Raw genomic sequence first — 16531 nt, forward strand, 5'->3', positions numbered from 1 at the left:
ATGGTGTTCTTGTCAGTTTACCTAGGGTTTCGTTATTAACCTCATAATGGAATAGAGGTAATAATAATGATTTCCTCTAAAAATCTCAGGTTTTTTACTCTTTAACAATTTTTTTCATATTGCAATAATGAAAGCATTCTCTATTGATTCCCTAAGTTAAATGAATAGCTTCTGTGAAATACGCTGATTTAAATGCATCTTCACTGAAAAAAAAAGGTTAAATTTCTACTTCAATAATTATAGGCAAGAAGTTACATATTAACAATGAGGTATTCACACAGTTTGCATTACTAACATTTTCCAGCATATTGTACAAAATAATACCAAATTATTATTATAGGGAAAAGAGAGAAAAGGCTCAAACATATTAATTAAAGTAGGAAAATATCTAAATATCTTTTTATCCAGTCTTTATAAGACCTCCAAATTCCTTCACTGGGAATCATGACATAACAATAAGATACATCAGACACCCCTGGACATTTTTATTTCATCCAGTATTATGAAATCCATATCACTGCTATCAGAAATTTCCCAGAGAAAGGGCAAAGTTAAAAGCAAACCATAGAGTGGAGTGGATATGTATAATATTAATACAGATCTCTCCTTAGCAAAGAGAAAGAATAATGTCTTACACTAAAATGACCAGGATTTTTCGATGAACCCAATGATGTCCAGTCCTCTGAGAAGCCTACCTATGCATGCCTAATACAGGTTAATGTTGTTTATTATAAGTTATAGCTCTAATTATGTCATCAATATTGTAGCAATTGTTTTCCAGAAAGTGAGGAGAAATTGTGTGGTGAACTAAGATTTAAACAGCAGGTGATGGGAGAAGGTTGCTACATTTGAACACCTGCATCACCTGAATAAAGGTGGAGAAGAAACTTAGGTTACCTAACAATAAATTTGAAATTGGATTTGAACAATATTAAAATTTTGGTTATTCATATCTCTCCATGTTAACACCAACTGGGAAAAATAACATTTGACATAAATATAAGAATGGCTCTTGTATGAAATAAAAATTCATAATCTATATTCTACAGCATTTGACATTGTTTTAATTATAGGAAAAATAATGAGAAATAGAGAAAGATGGGCTTTAGCCATTACTGTATTCTTAAAAAAAAAAAAAAAAAAAAAGACTTAAAAAACTAATAGAGCAGTCAAAAAAGTATGAAGGTAAAAAAATTTTATTTCAAAAAACTCCATTAAAGAATTAAGTTATATAGAAACTAAAAGCGTTAAGGACTAAGTAAAGGTAAGGATTTTAAATCCATTGAAAGATAAATTCCTACATAGGGCACCACTTGTCCCACACCAGCTTTGGAGAAACCGTTTTTATATCCCAAAGACTTGAAGCCAAAGGCACACAAAGCATAGCAAAGCTCCTTATTCATTCTCTAGATTTGCCATTCCTTGCCATCTGCAGCATTTCACATTCATGACAGGTGTCCTTTCGGTTGGCATCACTCTAACAGACACCTTCTTGGGGGCCTGGGGCAAAACTCAAGTTGGATTAGAAAAAAAGTATTAGCTGCCTTTTCTTTCAGTATTCTGCTACTCTATTTTTAGCATGCTTTTTTCCTTTTCAGCAGTCATGTCCCTTCCACCTAAGTATAATGCCAGGTTTGATACCATTAAGATGCTTCTTTTCCTTTTTCCTCTGTTGACTCTGACTGTCCTAAATCTTCCTTTCTCTAAGCTCAGAGAGCTCTAATCAGTGATAACGTGCTAATTGAATTATGTTATTTCTCCCAGTCAAGACTGATATACAGGTAAGCAGAAAGACAACACTCAAAATATTAATTGGGAACCTAGTTATTACTGAATACTAAGCTCAGCATTGAGGACATATAAAATGATAAAGACACTGTCCTACTCTTAACCTGGAGAGTGTTCCTATTATTTGTACATAAGGCAGTACTCAACAAAATGGATCCATGTTAAGAGCATTAGATGCCAAGGCCATGAGATATATTATGACACATCATCCTTCCTTTGTTTATTCTTAATATCTATAGAACTTACCCTGTCTAAATCTCTCACCAAAGACCATTTTCTAAGTTAGTAATATAACCCTCATAATATGTAAATATAAAAAGTAGATTTAGCAATTTTTAAAAGTTTGGCTCTTTAAGATAGGGGATGATTCCAACTTGTCATGAACATCGTTGGTAGACAGAACAAGTGGGCATAGGTGACCGGTGAAAGTCATAGTTTATATGTGTAAATAGGGAAATAAAAGATCAGATCAAGGGGAAGTTTGTCTGAAATAAGGCACCTTCCTATTTGATAAAATCTAAAATGGCAAGGAGAAGGATACAAGGCAGAAGGGTTGTCTCATTCAATCTCTTCTCTGCCTCCTCATCTAGCAGAATGCAGAAGACTATCTTCTATTCCTTCCTTAACCCCTGTCACACATATATACACTGCAGAAATATTTCTGAACAACTAAAAAAGGAAATAAATAAGTGGAATTTCTTGTTTAAATAGTTCTCAGTTCTTCCTATAACTCATCCAATCTCTGGCCTCATCCTACAGTTAAGCAGATCTGGACCTGACTGGGATTAAGTCCCCTCGTCCTAAGATCTATGACTGTGTTATTGCACATCAACTCTGAAGCATTCCAGCATAGCAACCTTTCCAAGCATAGCAACAAGAAGAGTGTGTGAGCTGGTGAAATTGGAGATGACCTTTATTTGAATATCTGTATATACAGTGGAAAATATTCTTAATAAAGTTTGACACATTTTTCAATATATTCTGATATTTTGGAAGGAATATGTTTCCATTGTAATAACATTTTTCTGCCTCTCAAGCTTATTAAAATGAGATCTTACCTGTATGCTATCTAATATTTAATAACTCCATCTCAGATATTTCCTCTGCACTTAAAAGTAATTTGTAAAATGTAGAAAGTTTATAAGATAAGTTGTTATCAATAGAAAGTGATTCCAACTAAGAGTTTTTTAGATGCCTTATTTTCAGAGTTTGTTCTTTATTAAGAAAGCATACTATGTTTTTGAATTATATAAATGAGATGAATTTATACTGGAAGTTAATAAAAACTAATAAACATTTACAATGGCACATATAATTCAAAGACAAAAAAATTCCCTCTACAAAGTTTATAGAATGAAAATAGAATGAAATAGAATTTTAATAGATAATTCTTTCCTGAAGGGTTGAGCAACATGGCAGAGCAGAAACTTATAGGGTTCGTATCTCCTGCAGGAACACCAAATTTTAACAACTATCTGGACACAGAATACCACTCTCTCAAAAACCAAAATGAGGTGAGCAATCATAGTACCTAGTTTTAACTTCATATTGCTGAAAGAGGCATTGAAAAGCGTTGAAGAGACAGTCTCGAATTGCTGAGATGCTACCCTTCTCCCGACTCCCCAGTAGTGGCCATACAGCACAGAGAGTCTGTGCACTTGGGAAGGGAGAGCACAGCAACTAGGGGATGTAACATTGACTCACCACTGCCTTGTAATTGCAGAGAACAAAACTGTGCTGGGCTCAGGCAGTGCCCACGCATGGAGAGAGCATGAAGTACCTACGCAGAGGGGAATTGCCCATCCCAGCAACTGGAAGTTGACTTTCTTGGCAAGGCTCACCACCATGGGCAAAAGTGCTCTGGGATTTTAGATAAACTTGAAAGGTAGTCCAGGACATACAAGCTGCAATTCCTAGGCAACTCCAAGTACTGCACTGAGCTCAGAGCCAGTAGATTATTAGGGTGGCACATGACCTAGGGAGACACCAGCTGCCATGGCTAAAAGAGCACTTGTGCTCTTTCTTCCCCAACTGAAGGCACTGCTGCTTGCAGCAACAAATGTCACTCCTTGCTTTTGCTTAAGGAGAGGAGAGTGAAGAGTAAAGAGGACTTTGTCTTACATCTTGGAGATCAGCTCATCCACAGTTAGATAGCGCACCAGGCAGAGCTTTGATGACCCCATTACAGGCCCTAGCTCACGATGTTTCTAGGCACTTCCTGGGCCAAAAGAGAACCTGCTGCTTTGAAGGGAAAGACCCAGTCCTGGCAGGACTCATCACTTGCTGACTAAAGAGCCATTAGATACCGAATCACCAGCAGCGATACCGAGGTAGTACACCATCGGCCTCTGGCTCTGAGATGTGCTGACTTCAGGTGTGACCCATCACATTCCCAGCTGTGGTAGCTATAGGGACAGACTCCCTTCTGTCTGAGAAAAGCAGAGGGAAAAGCAAACGGAACTTTGTCTTGCACCTTAGGTACCAGCTTGACCACAGGGAGGTAGAGCAACAAACAGGCTCTTGGGGTCCCTGAATCCAGGCATAGGCTCTTAGACACCATTTCTGGACTAGCCCTGGGTCAGAGGGGAGTCCATTGTCCTGAAGGGTTAGTCCCAGGCCCAGAAGCATTTGTCACAAGCTGACTGAAGAGCACTTGGGCTTTTAGTGAACATCAGTAGTGGCATAGCAGACACTCCGACCCCACCCTGACATGTGCTGATGGTGGTGGTGGCCACAGGGAGAGGCTCCTCTGCCTGTGGAAAGTGGAGGGAAGAGCAGAAAGAACTTTGTATTGTGGTGTGAGTGCTAGCTTAGCTGCCAAGAAATAGAATATCAGGTAAATTTCTAAATTTTTTTACTCTAAACCCTGTCTCCCAGACAGTATCTGTGGACCTGCACAGGGCCTGTGGGAACTTGCCACAGCAGTGCATGCATCTCACCCCCAGTACCAGGCAGCTCAATACAGAGAGAGAGAGAGACTTCATTTATTTAGGAGAAAGTAAGGGAAGAAATCAAATGTCTCTGCCTAATAATTCAGAGACAGGCATAAACAAGCTCAGACTGTAGACTACAAAAAATAACTCACTCTTCAATGCTGAGACACTGGCAAACATTCACAAGCATCAAGACCATCCGGGAAAACTTGACCTCACAAAACAAACTAAGTAAGGCTCTAGAAGCCAATCCTGGAGAAACAGGGATATGTGACCTTTCAGAGAATTCAAAATAGCTGTGTTGAGGAAACACAAAGAAATTCAAGATAACACAGAGAAGGAATTTAGAATTCCATTAGATAAATTTAACAAAGAGATTGAAATAATTAAAACAAAATCAAGCAGAAATTCTGGAGCTGAAAAATGGAATTGGCATACTGAAGAATGCATCAGAGTCCTTTAATAGCAGAATTGACTAAGAAGAAGAAAGAATGAATGAACTTGAAGACAGGAAATTTGAAAATGCGCACAGTCAGAGGAAACAAAAACAATAAAAAACAATAAAGCACAGCTTCAGTATTTAGAAAATATTCTCAAAAGGGCAAATCTAAGAGTTATTGGCCTTGAAGATGAGGTAGAGAAAGAAACAGGGGTAGAAAGTTTATTCAAAGTTACTATAACAGAGAACTTCTCAAACCTAGAGAAAGATATCAATATTCAAATACAGGAAAGTTATAGCAGATTTAACCTAAGGAAGATGACCTCAAGGCATTTAATAATCAAGTTACTAAAGGTAAAAGATAAAGTATCCTAAAAGCAGAAAGAGAAAAGAAACAAATAAGACACAATGGAGCTCCAAGATGTCTGGCAGCAGACTTTTCAGTGGAGGTATTACAGACCAGGAGATAGTCAAATGATATATTTAAAGTGCTAAAGGGGGGAAAAAAAAAACTTTTACCAGAGAATAGCATATCTGGTGAAAATATCCTCCAAGCATGAAACAGACATAAAGACCTTTTCAGAAAACAAAAGCAGAGGGATTTCATCAACACCAGACCTGTCTACAAGAAATGCCAAAGGGGGTTCTTCAATTTGAAAGAAAAGAATGAGAACAAGCCAGAAGAAAGAAGAAGATACAAAACTCACTGGTAATAGTAGGCACACAGAAAAACATAGAATATAACACTGTAATTGTGGTGTGTAAACTACTTTTAAGTAAAAAGACTAAATGATGAACCAGTCAAAATTAATAACTACAACATTTAAAGACATAGTATAAGACATAAAAAAATTAAAAACTAAAAAGCAGGGACATGAAGTTAAAGTGTAGGGTTTTTATTAGTTTTCTTTTTGCATGTTTGTTTGTTTATGCAATTAGTGTCAAGTGGTCATCAGTTTAAAATAATGAGTTATAACATAGTATTTACAAGCCTCATGGTAACCTCAAATTAAAAAACATACAACAGATACACAAAAATAAAAATCAAGAAATTAAGGCATACTACCAGAGAAGATCACCTTCACAAAAAGAAAGACAGGAAAAAGGGAAAAAAGAAAGAGAATACCACAAAACAGCCAGAAAATTAATCAGAAAAGGGCAGGAGTAAGTCCCTATTTACTAATAATATTATTCAACATACTAGAACTAAATTCTCCAATCAAAAGGTGTAGAGTGGCTGAATAGAAGAAAAACAGACCCAATCACCTGTTGCCTATGGGAAACACACTTAGCCTATAGACATACTCATAGACTGAAAATAAAGGGATGTAAAAAGCTATATTCCATGGCAATGAAAACCAAAAAGGAGCACAGGTAACTATTTCTTACATCAGACAAAATAGATACTAATACGAAAACTGTGAGAAGAGACAAAGAATGTCATTACATAATGATAAGAGGGGTCAGTTTAGCAAGAGCCTAAAATGGTTACAAATTTATATGCAACCAACACTGGAGCACACAGATATATAAAGCAAATACTATTAGAGCTAAAGAGAGACATAGATCTCAATGCAATAATAGCTGGAGACTTCAACACTCCAGTTTTAGTGTTAGACAGATCTCCCATACAGAAAATCAACGAAGAAACATCAGATTTAATCAGCACTACAGACCACATGGACCTAATAGATATTTACAGAACACTGCATCCAACAGTTATAATGCTTCAACACATGGTTCTCCTTAGCACGTGGATCAGTCTCAAAGATAGACCATATGTTAGGTCACAAAACAAGTCTTAAAACATTCAAAAAATTAAAATAACATCAAGCATCTTCTCCGACCACAGTGAGATTAAGAGGAATTTTGGAAACTATACAAACACATGGAAATAAAACAATATGCTCCTGAATGACCAGTAGGTCAATGAAGAAATTAAGAAAGAAACTGAAAATTTTCTTTAAACAAGTGATAATGGAAATACAACATATCAAAGCCTATGGGATATAGCAAAGCAGTACTAAGAGGAAAATTTATACCTGTAAGTGCCTACATAAAAACAAACTTCAAATAACCTAATAATGTATCTTAAACAACTATAAAAGGAAGAACAAACCTAAAATTACAAGAAAATAATAAATATCAGAGCAGAAATAAATAAATTTGAAACAAAGAAAGCAATTCAAAAGATCAATGAAACAAAAAGATGGTTTTTGAAAAAACAAAGAAAATTAATAAAACTTTAGTCAGAATAATAAAGGAAAAAAAGGGAGGAAACCCAAATAAATAAAATTAGAGATGAAAATAAAAACATTACAACTGAAACCACAACTTTTTTTCTTTACATACTTTTAATTTTTAAATTTTATTTTATTTTAGTTATCAGGATACATGTGCAGGACATGCAGGTTAGATACACAGGTAAATGTGTGTCATGGTGGTTTGCCACACCTATCAACCCATCATTTAGACATTAAGCCCCACATGCATTAGCTATTTATCATGATGTTCTCCCTTTCCCTGCCCTCCCAAGAGGCCCCATTATGTGTTGTCCCCACTGCCCATGTCTATGTGTTCTTATTGCTCAGTTCCCACTTATAAGTGAGAATATGTGGTGCTTGGTTTTCTCTTCCTGTGTTAATTTGCTGAGATGAATGACTTCCAGCTCCATCCATCTCCCTGCAAAAGACATGATCTTGTTCCTTTTTATGGCTGTATAGTAGTCCATGGTGTATATGTACCACATTTTCTTTAGCTAGTCTATCATTGACAGGCATCTCAGTTGATTCCATGTTTTTGCTATTGTGAATAGTGCCACAATGAACATACACATGCATATGTCTTTATAATAGAAAGATTTATATTCCTTTGGGTATACACCCAATAATGGAATTGCTGAGTGAAATGGTATTTCTGGTTTTAGGTCTTTAAGGAATCACCACACTGTCTTCCACGATGATTGAAATAATTTATATTCCCACAGTGTAAAAGCATTTATATTTCTCCACAGCCTCACCAGCATCTGTTGTTTCTTGACTTTTTTTAAAATAATTGCCATTCTGACTGGTGTGAGATAGTCTCTCATTGTGGTTTCGATTCATGTTTCTCTAATGATCAGTGACGTTGAGCTTTTCCTCATGTTTGTTGGCTGCATAAATGTCTTCTTTTCACAACTGTCTGTTACGTCTTTTGTCCACATTTTAATGAGGTTGTTTGGTTTTTTCTTTTAAATTTCTTTAAGTTCCTTGTAGATTCTGAATACTAGAACTTTGTCAGATGGATTGCAAACATTTTCTCCCAATCTCTAGGTTATCTGTTCACTATGATTATAATTTCTTTTGCTGTGCAGAAGCTCTTTAGTTTAAGTAGATCCCATTTGTCAATTTTTGCTTTTGTTCAATTGTTTTTGATATTTTTGTCATGAAATCTTTGCCTGTGCTGGTCCTGAATGGTATTGCCTAGATTTTCTTCTAGAGTTTTTATAGTTTGGGGTTTTACATTTAAGTCTTTAAGCATCTTGAGTCAATTTTTGTACAAGGTGCAAGGAAGGAGTCCAGTTTCAATTTTCTACATATGGCTAGCCAGTTTTCCCAGCACCATTTATCAAATAGGGAATCTTTACCCCATTGCTTGTTTTTGTCAGGTTTGTTGAAGATCAGATAGTTGTAGATGCTTGGTCTTATTTCTGAGATCTCTATTCTGTTCCATTGGTCTATGTGTCTGTTTTTGTACCAGTACCATGCTGTTTTGGTTTCTGTAGCTTTGTAGTATAAAGTCAGGTAGGATGATTCCTCCAGCTTTGTTCTTTTTGCTTAGGATTGTCTTGGCTATACAGGCTCTTTTTTGGTTCCATATGAATTTTAAAGTATTTTTTTTTTCTAATTCTGTGAAGAATGTCAATGGTAGTTTAATGATAATAGCATTGAATCTATAAATTACTTTGGGCAGTATAGCCATTTCCATGAATTGATTCCTCCCATTTAGGAGCATGGAATAAAACCACAGATTTTAAAGGATTATTAGTGACTGCTATGAGCAACCATATGCCAATGACTGGGAAAATCTAGAGGAAATTGATAAATTCTTAGATACATACAATCTGTTAAGACTGGACCATGAAGAAATCCAATGCCCAAACAGACCAATAACAACTAATGAAATCGAAGCTGTAATAAAAAGTCTCCCAGTAAAGCAAAGCCCAAGACCCAGTGGCTTCACTGTTGAATTCTGTGAAACATTTAAAGAAGAACTAATACCAATTCTACTTAAACCAATCCAAACAAACAAACAAACAAACAAAGAAGAAGGGAATACTACCAATCTCATTCTATAACAAGACCAGTATTACCCTGATATCAAAGTCAGAAAATGATACATCAAACTAAGAAAACTACAGGCCAATATCTCTGATGAATATTGATGTAAAAATCCTCAACAAAATGCTAGTGAAACAACTTCAACAATGCATTAAAAAGATCATTCATTATGACTAAGTAGAATTTATCCCAGGTATGCAAAGATGGTTTAACATATGCAAATCAATCAGTGTGATATGTCGTATCAACATATCAACAGAATAAAGGACAAAAACTTATGATCATTGATGCTGAAAAAGTATATGATAAAATTCAACATCCTTTCATGATAAAAAAAAAACTCTCAAAAAACTGGATACAGAAGGAATATTACCTAAACATAGTAAAAGCCATATATGATAGAACCACAGCTAGAATCATACAGAATGAGGAAAAACTTAAAGCTTTTCTTTTAAGAAGTGGAGCATGACAAGAATGTCCACTGTCACCACTGTTACTCAACTCATAACCGGAAGTTGTAACTAGTGCAATCAGACAGAGAATAAATAAAAGACACCTAAATTGGAAAGGAAGAAGTCAAATTATCCTTATTTGCAGATGATAAGATCTTATATTTGGAAAAACCTAATGACTCCACCAAAAAACTATTAGAACTGAAAATTGAATTCAGTAAAGGTGCAGGATGCAAAATCAACATATAAAAATCAGTAGCATTTCTACGTGCTAACAGTGAACAATCTAAAATAAAAGTTGAAAAAGTAATATCATGTACAATAATAGCCACAAATAAAAGCAATAACCTAGGAATTCACTTAACCAAAGAAGTGAAAAATCTCTACAATAAAAACTATAAAACACTGATGAAAGAAATTGAAGAAGACACAAAAAAACTGAAATAGAGCCCATGTTCTTGGATTGAAAGAATCAATATTGTTATAATGCCCATACTACCCAAAACAATCTACAGATTCAAAGAAATTCCTAGCAAAATACCAATGACATTCTTCACAAAAATAGAATAAGCAATTCTAAAATTTATGGGGAACCACAAAAGATCCAGAATCACTAGAGCTATCTTGAGAAAAAGGAACAAAGCTGGAGTCATTCTCTGACTTCAAATTCTACTACAGAGCTATAGTAACCAAAACAGCATAGTATTGGCATAAAAACAGACATATAGGCCAATGCAACAGAATAGAGAACCCAGAAACAAATTCACTCACTTACAGTGAGCTCATTTTCAACAAAGGTGGCAAGAACATACATAACAAAAAGATAGTCTTTTCAATAAATGATACTGGGAAAACTGGGTGTCCATACGCAAAATAATAAAACCAGACCCCTGTATCTTGCTGTATACAAAAATCAAATCAGAATGAACTAAATACTTAAATCTAAGACCTCAAACTATGAAACTTCTACAAGAAAATATCAGAAAAACTTTCCAGGACATTAGTCTGGGCTAAAATTTCTCCAGTAGTACCCCACAAGCACAGGCAACCAAAGCAAAAATGAACAAATGGGATCACATCATGTTCAAAAGCTTCCACCCAGCAAACGAAACAATCAACAAAATGAAGGGATAATCCATAGAATGGGAGAAAATATTTGCAAACTACCCATCTGAGAAGAAATTAATAACCAGAATATATAAGGAGCTCAAACAACTCTATACAAAAAGTATAATTGTATTTTAAAATGGGCATAAGATTGCAATAGACATTTCTCAAAAGAAGACATCCAGATGGCAAACAGGCATATGAAAAGCTGCTTAACATCACTGATCATCAGAGAAATGCTAATCAAAATTATGATGAGATATTATCTCACCCCAGTTAAAATGGCTTTGATCCAAAAGATAAGCAATAACAAATGCTTACAAGGATGTAGAGAAAAGGAAATCCTTAAACACTGTTGGTGGGACTGTACATCACCAATTAGTACAACCACTATAAAGAACAATTTGGAGGTTCCACAGAAAACTAAAAAGAAAGAGCTATCATGTATGATCTAACATGTTATCCCACTGCAGGTTATATACCCAAAAGAAAGAAAGTCAGTACATCAAAGAGGTATTTGTACTCACATGTTTGCCACAGCACTGTTCACAATATCTAAGATTTAGAAGCAACCTAAGTAGCCTTCAATAGATGAATGAATAAAGAAAATATGGTTCTTATACACAATGGAGTACTATTCACCCATTATAAGAATGAGATCCTGTCATTTGCAACAACATGTATAGAACTGGAGGCCATTATATTAAGTGAAATAAGCCAGGCATAGAATGACAAACAATGCATGTTCTCACTTATTTGTGGAATCTAAAAATCAAAACAACTAAATTCATGGAGATAGAGAGTAGAAGAATGGTTACCAGAGGCTGGGAAGGGTGGGGATTGCTTTGGGGTGGGGAGGTGGTGATGGTTATCAGGTACAAAAAAATAGAAAGAATTAATAAGACCTGGTATTTGATAGCACAACCAAGTAACTATAGTCAATAATTGTACATTTTAAAATAACTTAAAAAGTATAATCAGATTGTATCACAAAGGATAAAAGCTTAAGGGGACAGATACTCTATTTTCCATGATGCAATTATTATGCATTGCATGCCAGTATCAAACTATTTCATGTGCCTCATATGTACCTACTATGTACCCACAAAAATTTTAAAAAATCAAAATTTGTTTAGAAAGGAAATTTCTTTACATGAAGGAAATAAACTTTAAAAATGAGTGTCATGAGAAGTAACACCCTTATACCGTATCTGATATGAGTTAATATACATTTAAGCACATGATTTAAAATCTTAGAAACAGTAAATCATTATCATTTTAGATGTTAATATGACCAAATATGAAATCATTCCTTCTAAGTTTAGGCTGAAGGTTACTGGGCATGAAGAAATAATTTGGACCCAGAGTATAAACATGAATGGATAAAATATTTAAAGAACACAAACTATTTCCAGTATGGACTTATACGTCTATAAGTATATAGAAGTATCAATGGCAGAAACTTTGACATGAAGCAAACTTGGGTTGGGTTTTGCCTTCTCTGTGACTTCTGAGACTTGTTTTCTCCCCTCTGTAAAATGGAGATTTTAAAATAAGAATACCCACCTCATAGGTTTGGTATATGATTTAAATTAGATAGTTAAGCTTTATTTTCAAGTTAAGAGCTCAAAATATTAGTTATTATTATTGTTCAATTCAACATCTTTTTAAAAGAATCAAATAAAATATCGATGATAAATTAATCAACCCTGCAAGTGACCTAAGGCTCAATCCCTATTCAACATGTTGTTAACCTACTTTCAATTTTATTAAACTTAAAAGAATCTCAATTATATTACTTTAAAATAGCCCACAATTTAAGCACACCATGGACTGGAGAAAACCTTTACTTTAACTGGTCTGAATTAGTGTTGCTTTTACTGCACCTGGTTCATCCTAAAAAACAGACCCTGTGAAATTTCACAATACGTGCAATAAAGACCCAAAGAAAAAAATATTATTTTGAGTTTATTTTCTTTGTTTATTTTTTTTTCTTCTTTTAAGAGAAAGTCTTACATCAAAGGCCTATAAAACAGAATTAGTTACACACTTTTCTTCTTTTATTAAACCGTTATAATTATCCCAGGAAAACTGGAAAACCTACGAATACTTGGAAAACTAGCAAGTTTGTAAGTTGGTTTTAACATCAATTGGTTCTCTGGCTACCTCTCCTCTATTTCTACAACAAAGTATCTTGTTCATTTACTATTTTAACTATTTACTATCTGTCTTATCCGTTGGAATATATGCTTCAGAAATTGGCACCCTATCACTGTGTTCACTCCTCTCACCCCAGTGACTCCTCAGTGAATAGTACTTGGCAGACACTCAATAAATATTTGTTGAATCAATGAATACAGGTGGAAACTGAATAACAGGGCTAGAAATAGTGACTAGCTTTTCTATTAGTCTTGATTCATAGATAATATACTATACCTTTTTAATTTTTATTTTTTATTGGCAAATAATAATTGCATATATCCATGGGATGCATAGTGGTGTTTGAGACATATAATATGTAGTAATCAGATATATTATACTTTTAAAGAACCCCCCGAAATAGGAATTTTAGGTAGTTAGTACTAACTTGTTCAGGATATCCTCAAGTGTAACAAAACTTTTTTTCTTTGCTTTAATTTGTACGTTCCCTTTTTTTCAACCTCCTCTGTGGTATAGGAGTTGGTAACCTGCATGATCCCTGCTCCGGAATTTAAGAATATCTACAAAGTCAATGACGTATTGAGTCTCAGCAGGTATATACTCTGAAGATGACTAGTTTCTCCAAAGTTTGAAGACAGATGGTGAAATATTGAAATGTTACAAAAATAGCCTTCTCAGAGTTGCTTTTTAATTTTCATGGGAGAAGAGGAAAAATACAGTGATAAATTAATTAATTTAATTATAGCTAGTAAACTCATAAAGTGAGACATCCCATAGTTCAGGCAATATGAACATCCTAATTTTTGGAAGAAAATATTACAATGTCATTATTTTTTAAAAGTCAATATATTGTATTAAGACATACATGATAAGCTCTTGTTCATCTAAGATCAAAACTTATAGCTAAAGTGGACTTCTGTTCTACAATTTAATCTTTTCTCCTCTATATAAATGCATCAGTTATCACTTAGTAAATTGTAATAACTACAGCGGAATATGTACAAATATGACTAATACTGGAGCTGGCACCAAAACTAGTTTTGACCTTCCATTGTAAAATGATCCCTTATGGTCTTCCAAAAGACGTGTGCATATTTTAGGTGCCACAAACAATAATTCAAATGTCATGCTGTAAAATAAAGTAAAAACTCAAGAAATGAATTTTAATTAAGGTCAAGAACCTCATCTGAAATAAAGGCTTTATTTGTTCTAGTCTATACTGAACCTGTTTTATGGTTCATTCTTAACTTTGAATGACTTACATGTTCTCACAGCATTAAGAGCATGAAAGTTAATCTACTTTTACTAAGTCTGATAATTGATTGAAAATAAAGAATAATTTGAAATAATTTCTAGTTATGGAAATTGAAGAAGCTGCTTCAGAATCATTTCAATTGCTACCAAATTAACCACTTCCAGAGAGAAACGGATAGTGACATCAACCCTCTGAACCTGTTAAAAACTAATCTAATTAGAGACATCTTACTGAAAGGCAAGAATAGATAAGAGACAAGGGTAAGAAAGCAAAACTTCTCAAGATTTTTTTGGTGGTCTAGCTCTTGTAAAATGCATTAGTCACAAAAAGTATAGAAACACTGTTAGGAAACTTTCTTTTCTTGTACCCACTCAAGAATCAAGAAATTAAACTAAATCAAAATACTTCTAGTCTTCCAAAGATAAGTAAGAGGAAGAGAAGAAAGGAGATGTGAAAAAAGGAAAACGGGAAAGGAAAGGAAAAGCATTTAGGTATTGAGCAATTCCTTTGTAACAGGATTGCATTAAGAGTTTTTCGTATATTAGCTAACATAAATCTTACACAAGAAAATTATTAGTATCCGCATTTCATAGATGAAGAAACAAAGGCACAGAAAGGTAACATGGTGAGTAATTTTCTCAGAATCAGACAGCTATATAAAAGTAACACTGTGATTTAAACTTGGGTCTAGTCTACTAAATGCCTTCATTCTTTTTAAGTATTACTCCAAATGGCTTCCAATAATAATGAAAAATAACAGCAAGACTTCCAGGAAATGCTCTAAGCAGTGTTCCTACCCACATCCTCTAAACATAATTTTTCTGGATGTGGTAAAATTTAGTAATTTCAGTTTATTACTTGCCTTGGGGAGATTCAAATGAAGGCAGAACTGTAATAAATTGCAATGATGACATGGCACAAAATAAACATTTAATAACTATTTACTCTTCGTAATTATGATAAAAACCACAAATATGTAATTTAAATGAAATAATTTACTCATTTGTTTTAGACTAAAAACTAAACACTTACTAAGGAGATAATCTTGTTTCAACTAGAGTAAGTTTGGTCAGAAGCATAGGTTGACCACATGATGGAAAATACAATTATTAGATGAGTGAACACTAGTTGGGATGAGGCTATGCATGTGTATGTCTAACACACTCAGAGCCAGCTACTCGTAATTATTTGACTTGAATGTGTGAGTCTAATCCACTATTAATCTATTTTTGCTCATAAGTAGAAATTGGTTTATTTGTTAATAATTTAAATGCAGGAAAACAACAAAATAGTCAAAGTTGATTAAACTGGCCATCCGATTAGAAATGGACAAATCTTAATGTTTCAAGTATATGAGCTGATTATTCTATAAGCACAATCAACCATTACAAAAATGAAAATGTCATCTAAGTGTTGATAACCAGAAAGACACCAGGTATGGCAGTTCTGTTTTATTTAGCTAACTAATCAAATTAGTCCTCACTTAAGAATGAATTTGATAAGCTTACCTGATGTTTTATCTCTGACATAACCTGATTTTTCATATCTGAGCCAATCATCTCATCATACCCTTCAACTTCTTTAAAAAAATCAACTAATTCTATTTAAATTACTTTATAATTGTGTTCTCTCCAAAGCACAGGCACCCATTTAAAAAGCAGTGTGTATAATTATAAAGGTACTTACATATTTGGTTTCTCGACCAGCTGCTCTTGGAAGAGTTGTAGAAGTCTGTATGAAAATAAAAATAATTTTACTTCTGAAATAATAAAGTAAATAATAATAGATTCAACTTCTGGAATGTGTTCACCTTCTCAATTGAGACTTTCTAAACATTGCCCTCTCTATACAATATCATTTTTTGGAAAATTATTTAATAAAATGATATCACTTGATTTTACTTTTCATTCATTTTATCTATCAGCTTTCTGGTAATTTCTTCGTATGTACTGATGATGTTAACTCACGGATCCTAATAGTTCTTTCCTCACATTTCTTCCGTAACTTTTGCCTGTTTCAAAATTCATACAGAAATCTCTGTCTTTTCAATTTTTTGACCTCCTCAATTACAAAGATGT

At 34.1% G+C, this 16531-nt stretch overlaps 1 protein-coding gene across 12 annotated transcripts in view; it reads right to left on the reverse strand.

Moving 5' to 3' along the window:
• Nucleotides 1–16531, reverse strand: part of MLIP (muscular LMNA interacting protein) — a 270604-nt gene that overhangs the window by 77320 nt on the left and 176753 nt on the right. For all 12 annotated transcript variants that reach the window (XM_012441573.3, XM_012441581.2, XM_012441586.2 and 9 more), the window contains one exon: nucleotides 16140–16184. In XM_012441573.3, the coding sequence (XP_012296996.2) occupies nucleotides 16140–16184 (45 nt within the window). The remainder of the gene's footprint in view (nucleotides 1–16139; nucleotides 16185–16531) is intronic.

Source organism: Aotus nancymaae, unplaced genomic scaffold (genome assembly GCF_030222135.1).
Source record: "Aotus nancymaae isolate 86718 unplaced genomic scaffold, 86718_ANA_hifiasm-v0.15.2.pri h1tg000040l, whole genome shotgun sequence".
In the NCBI taxonomy this organism is placed as follows: domain Eukaryota; kingdom Metazoa; phylum Chordata; class Mammalia; order Primates; family Aotidae; genus Aotus; species Aotus nancymaae.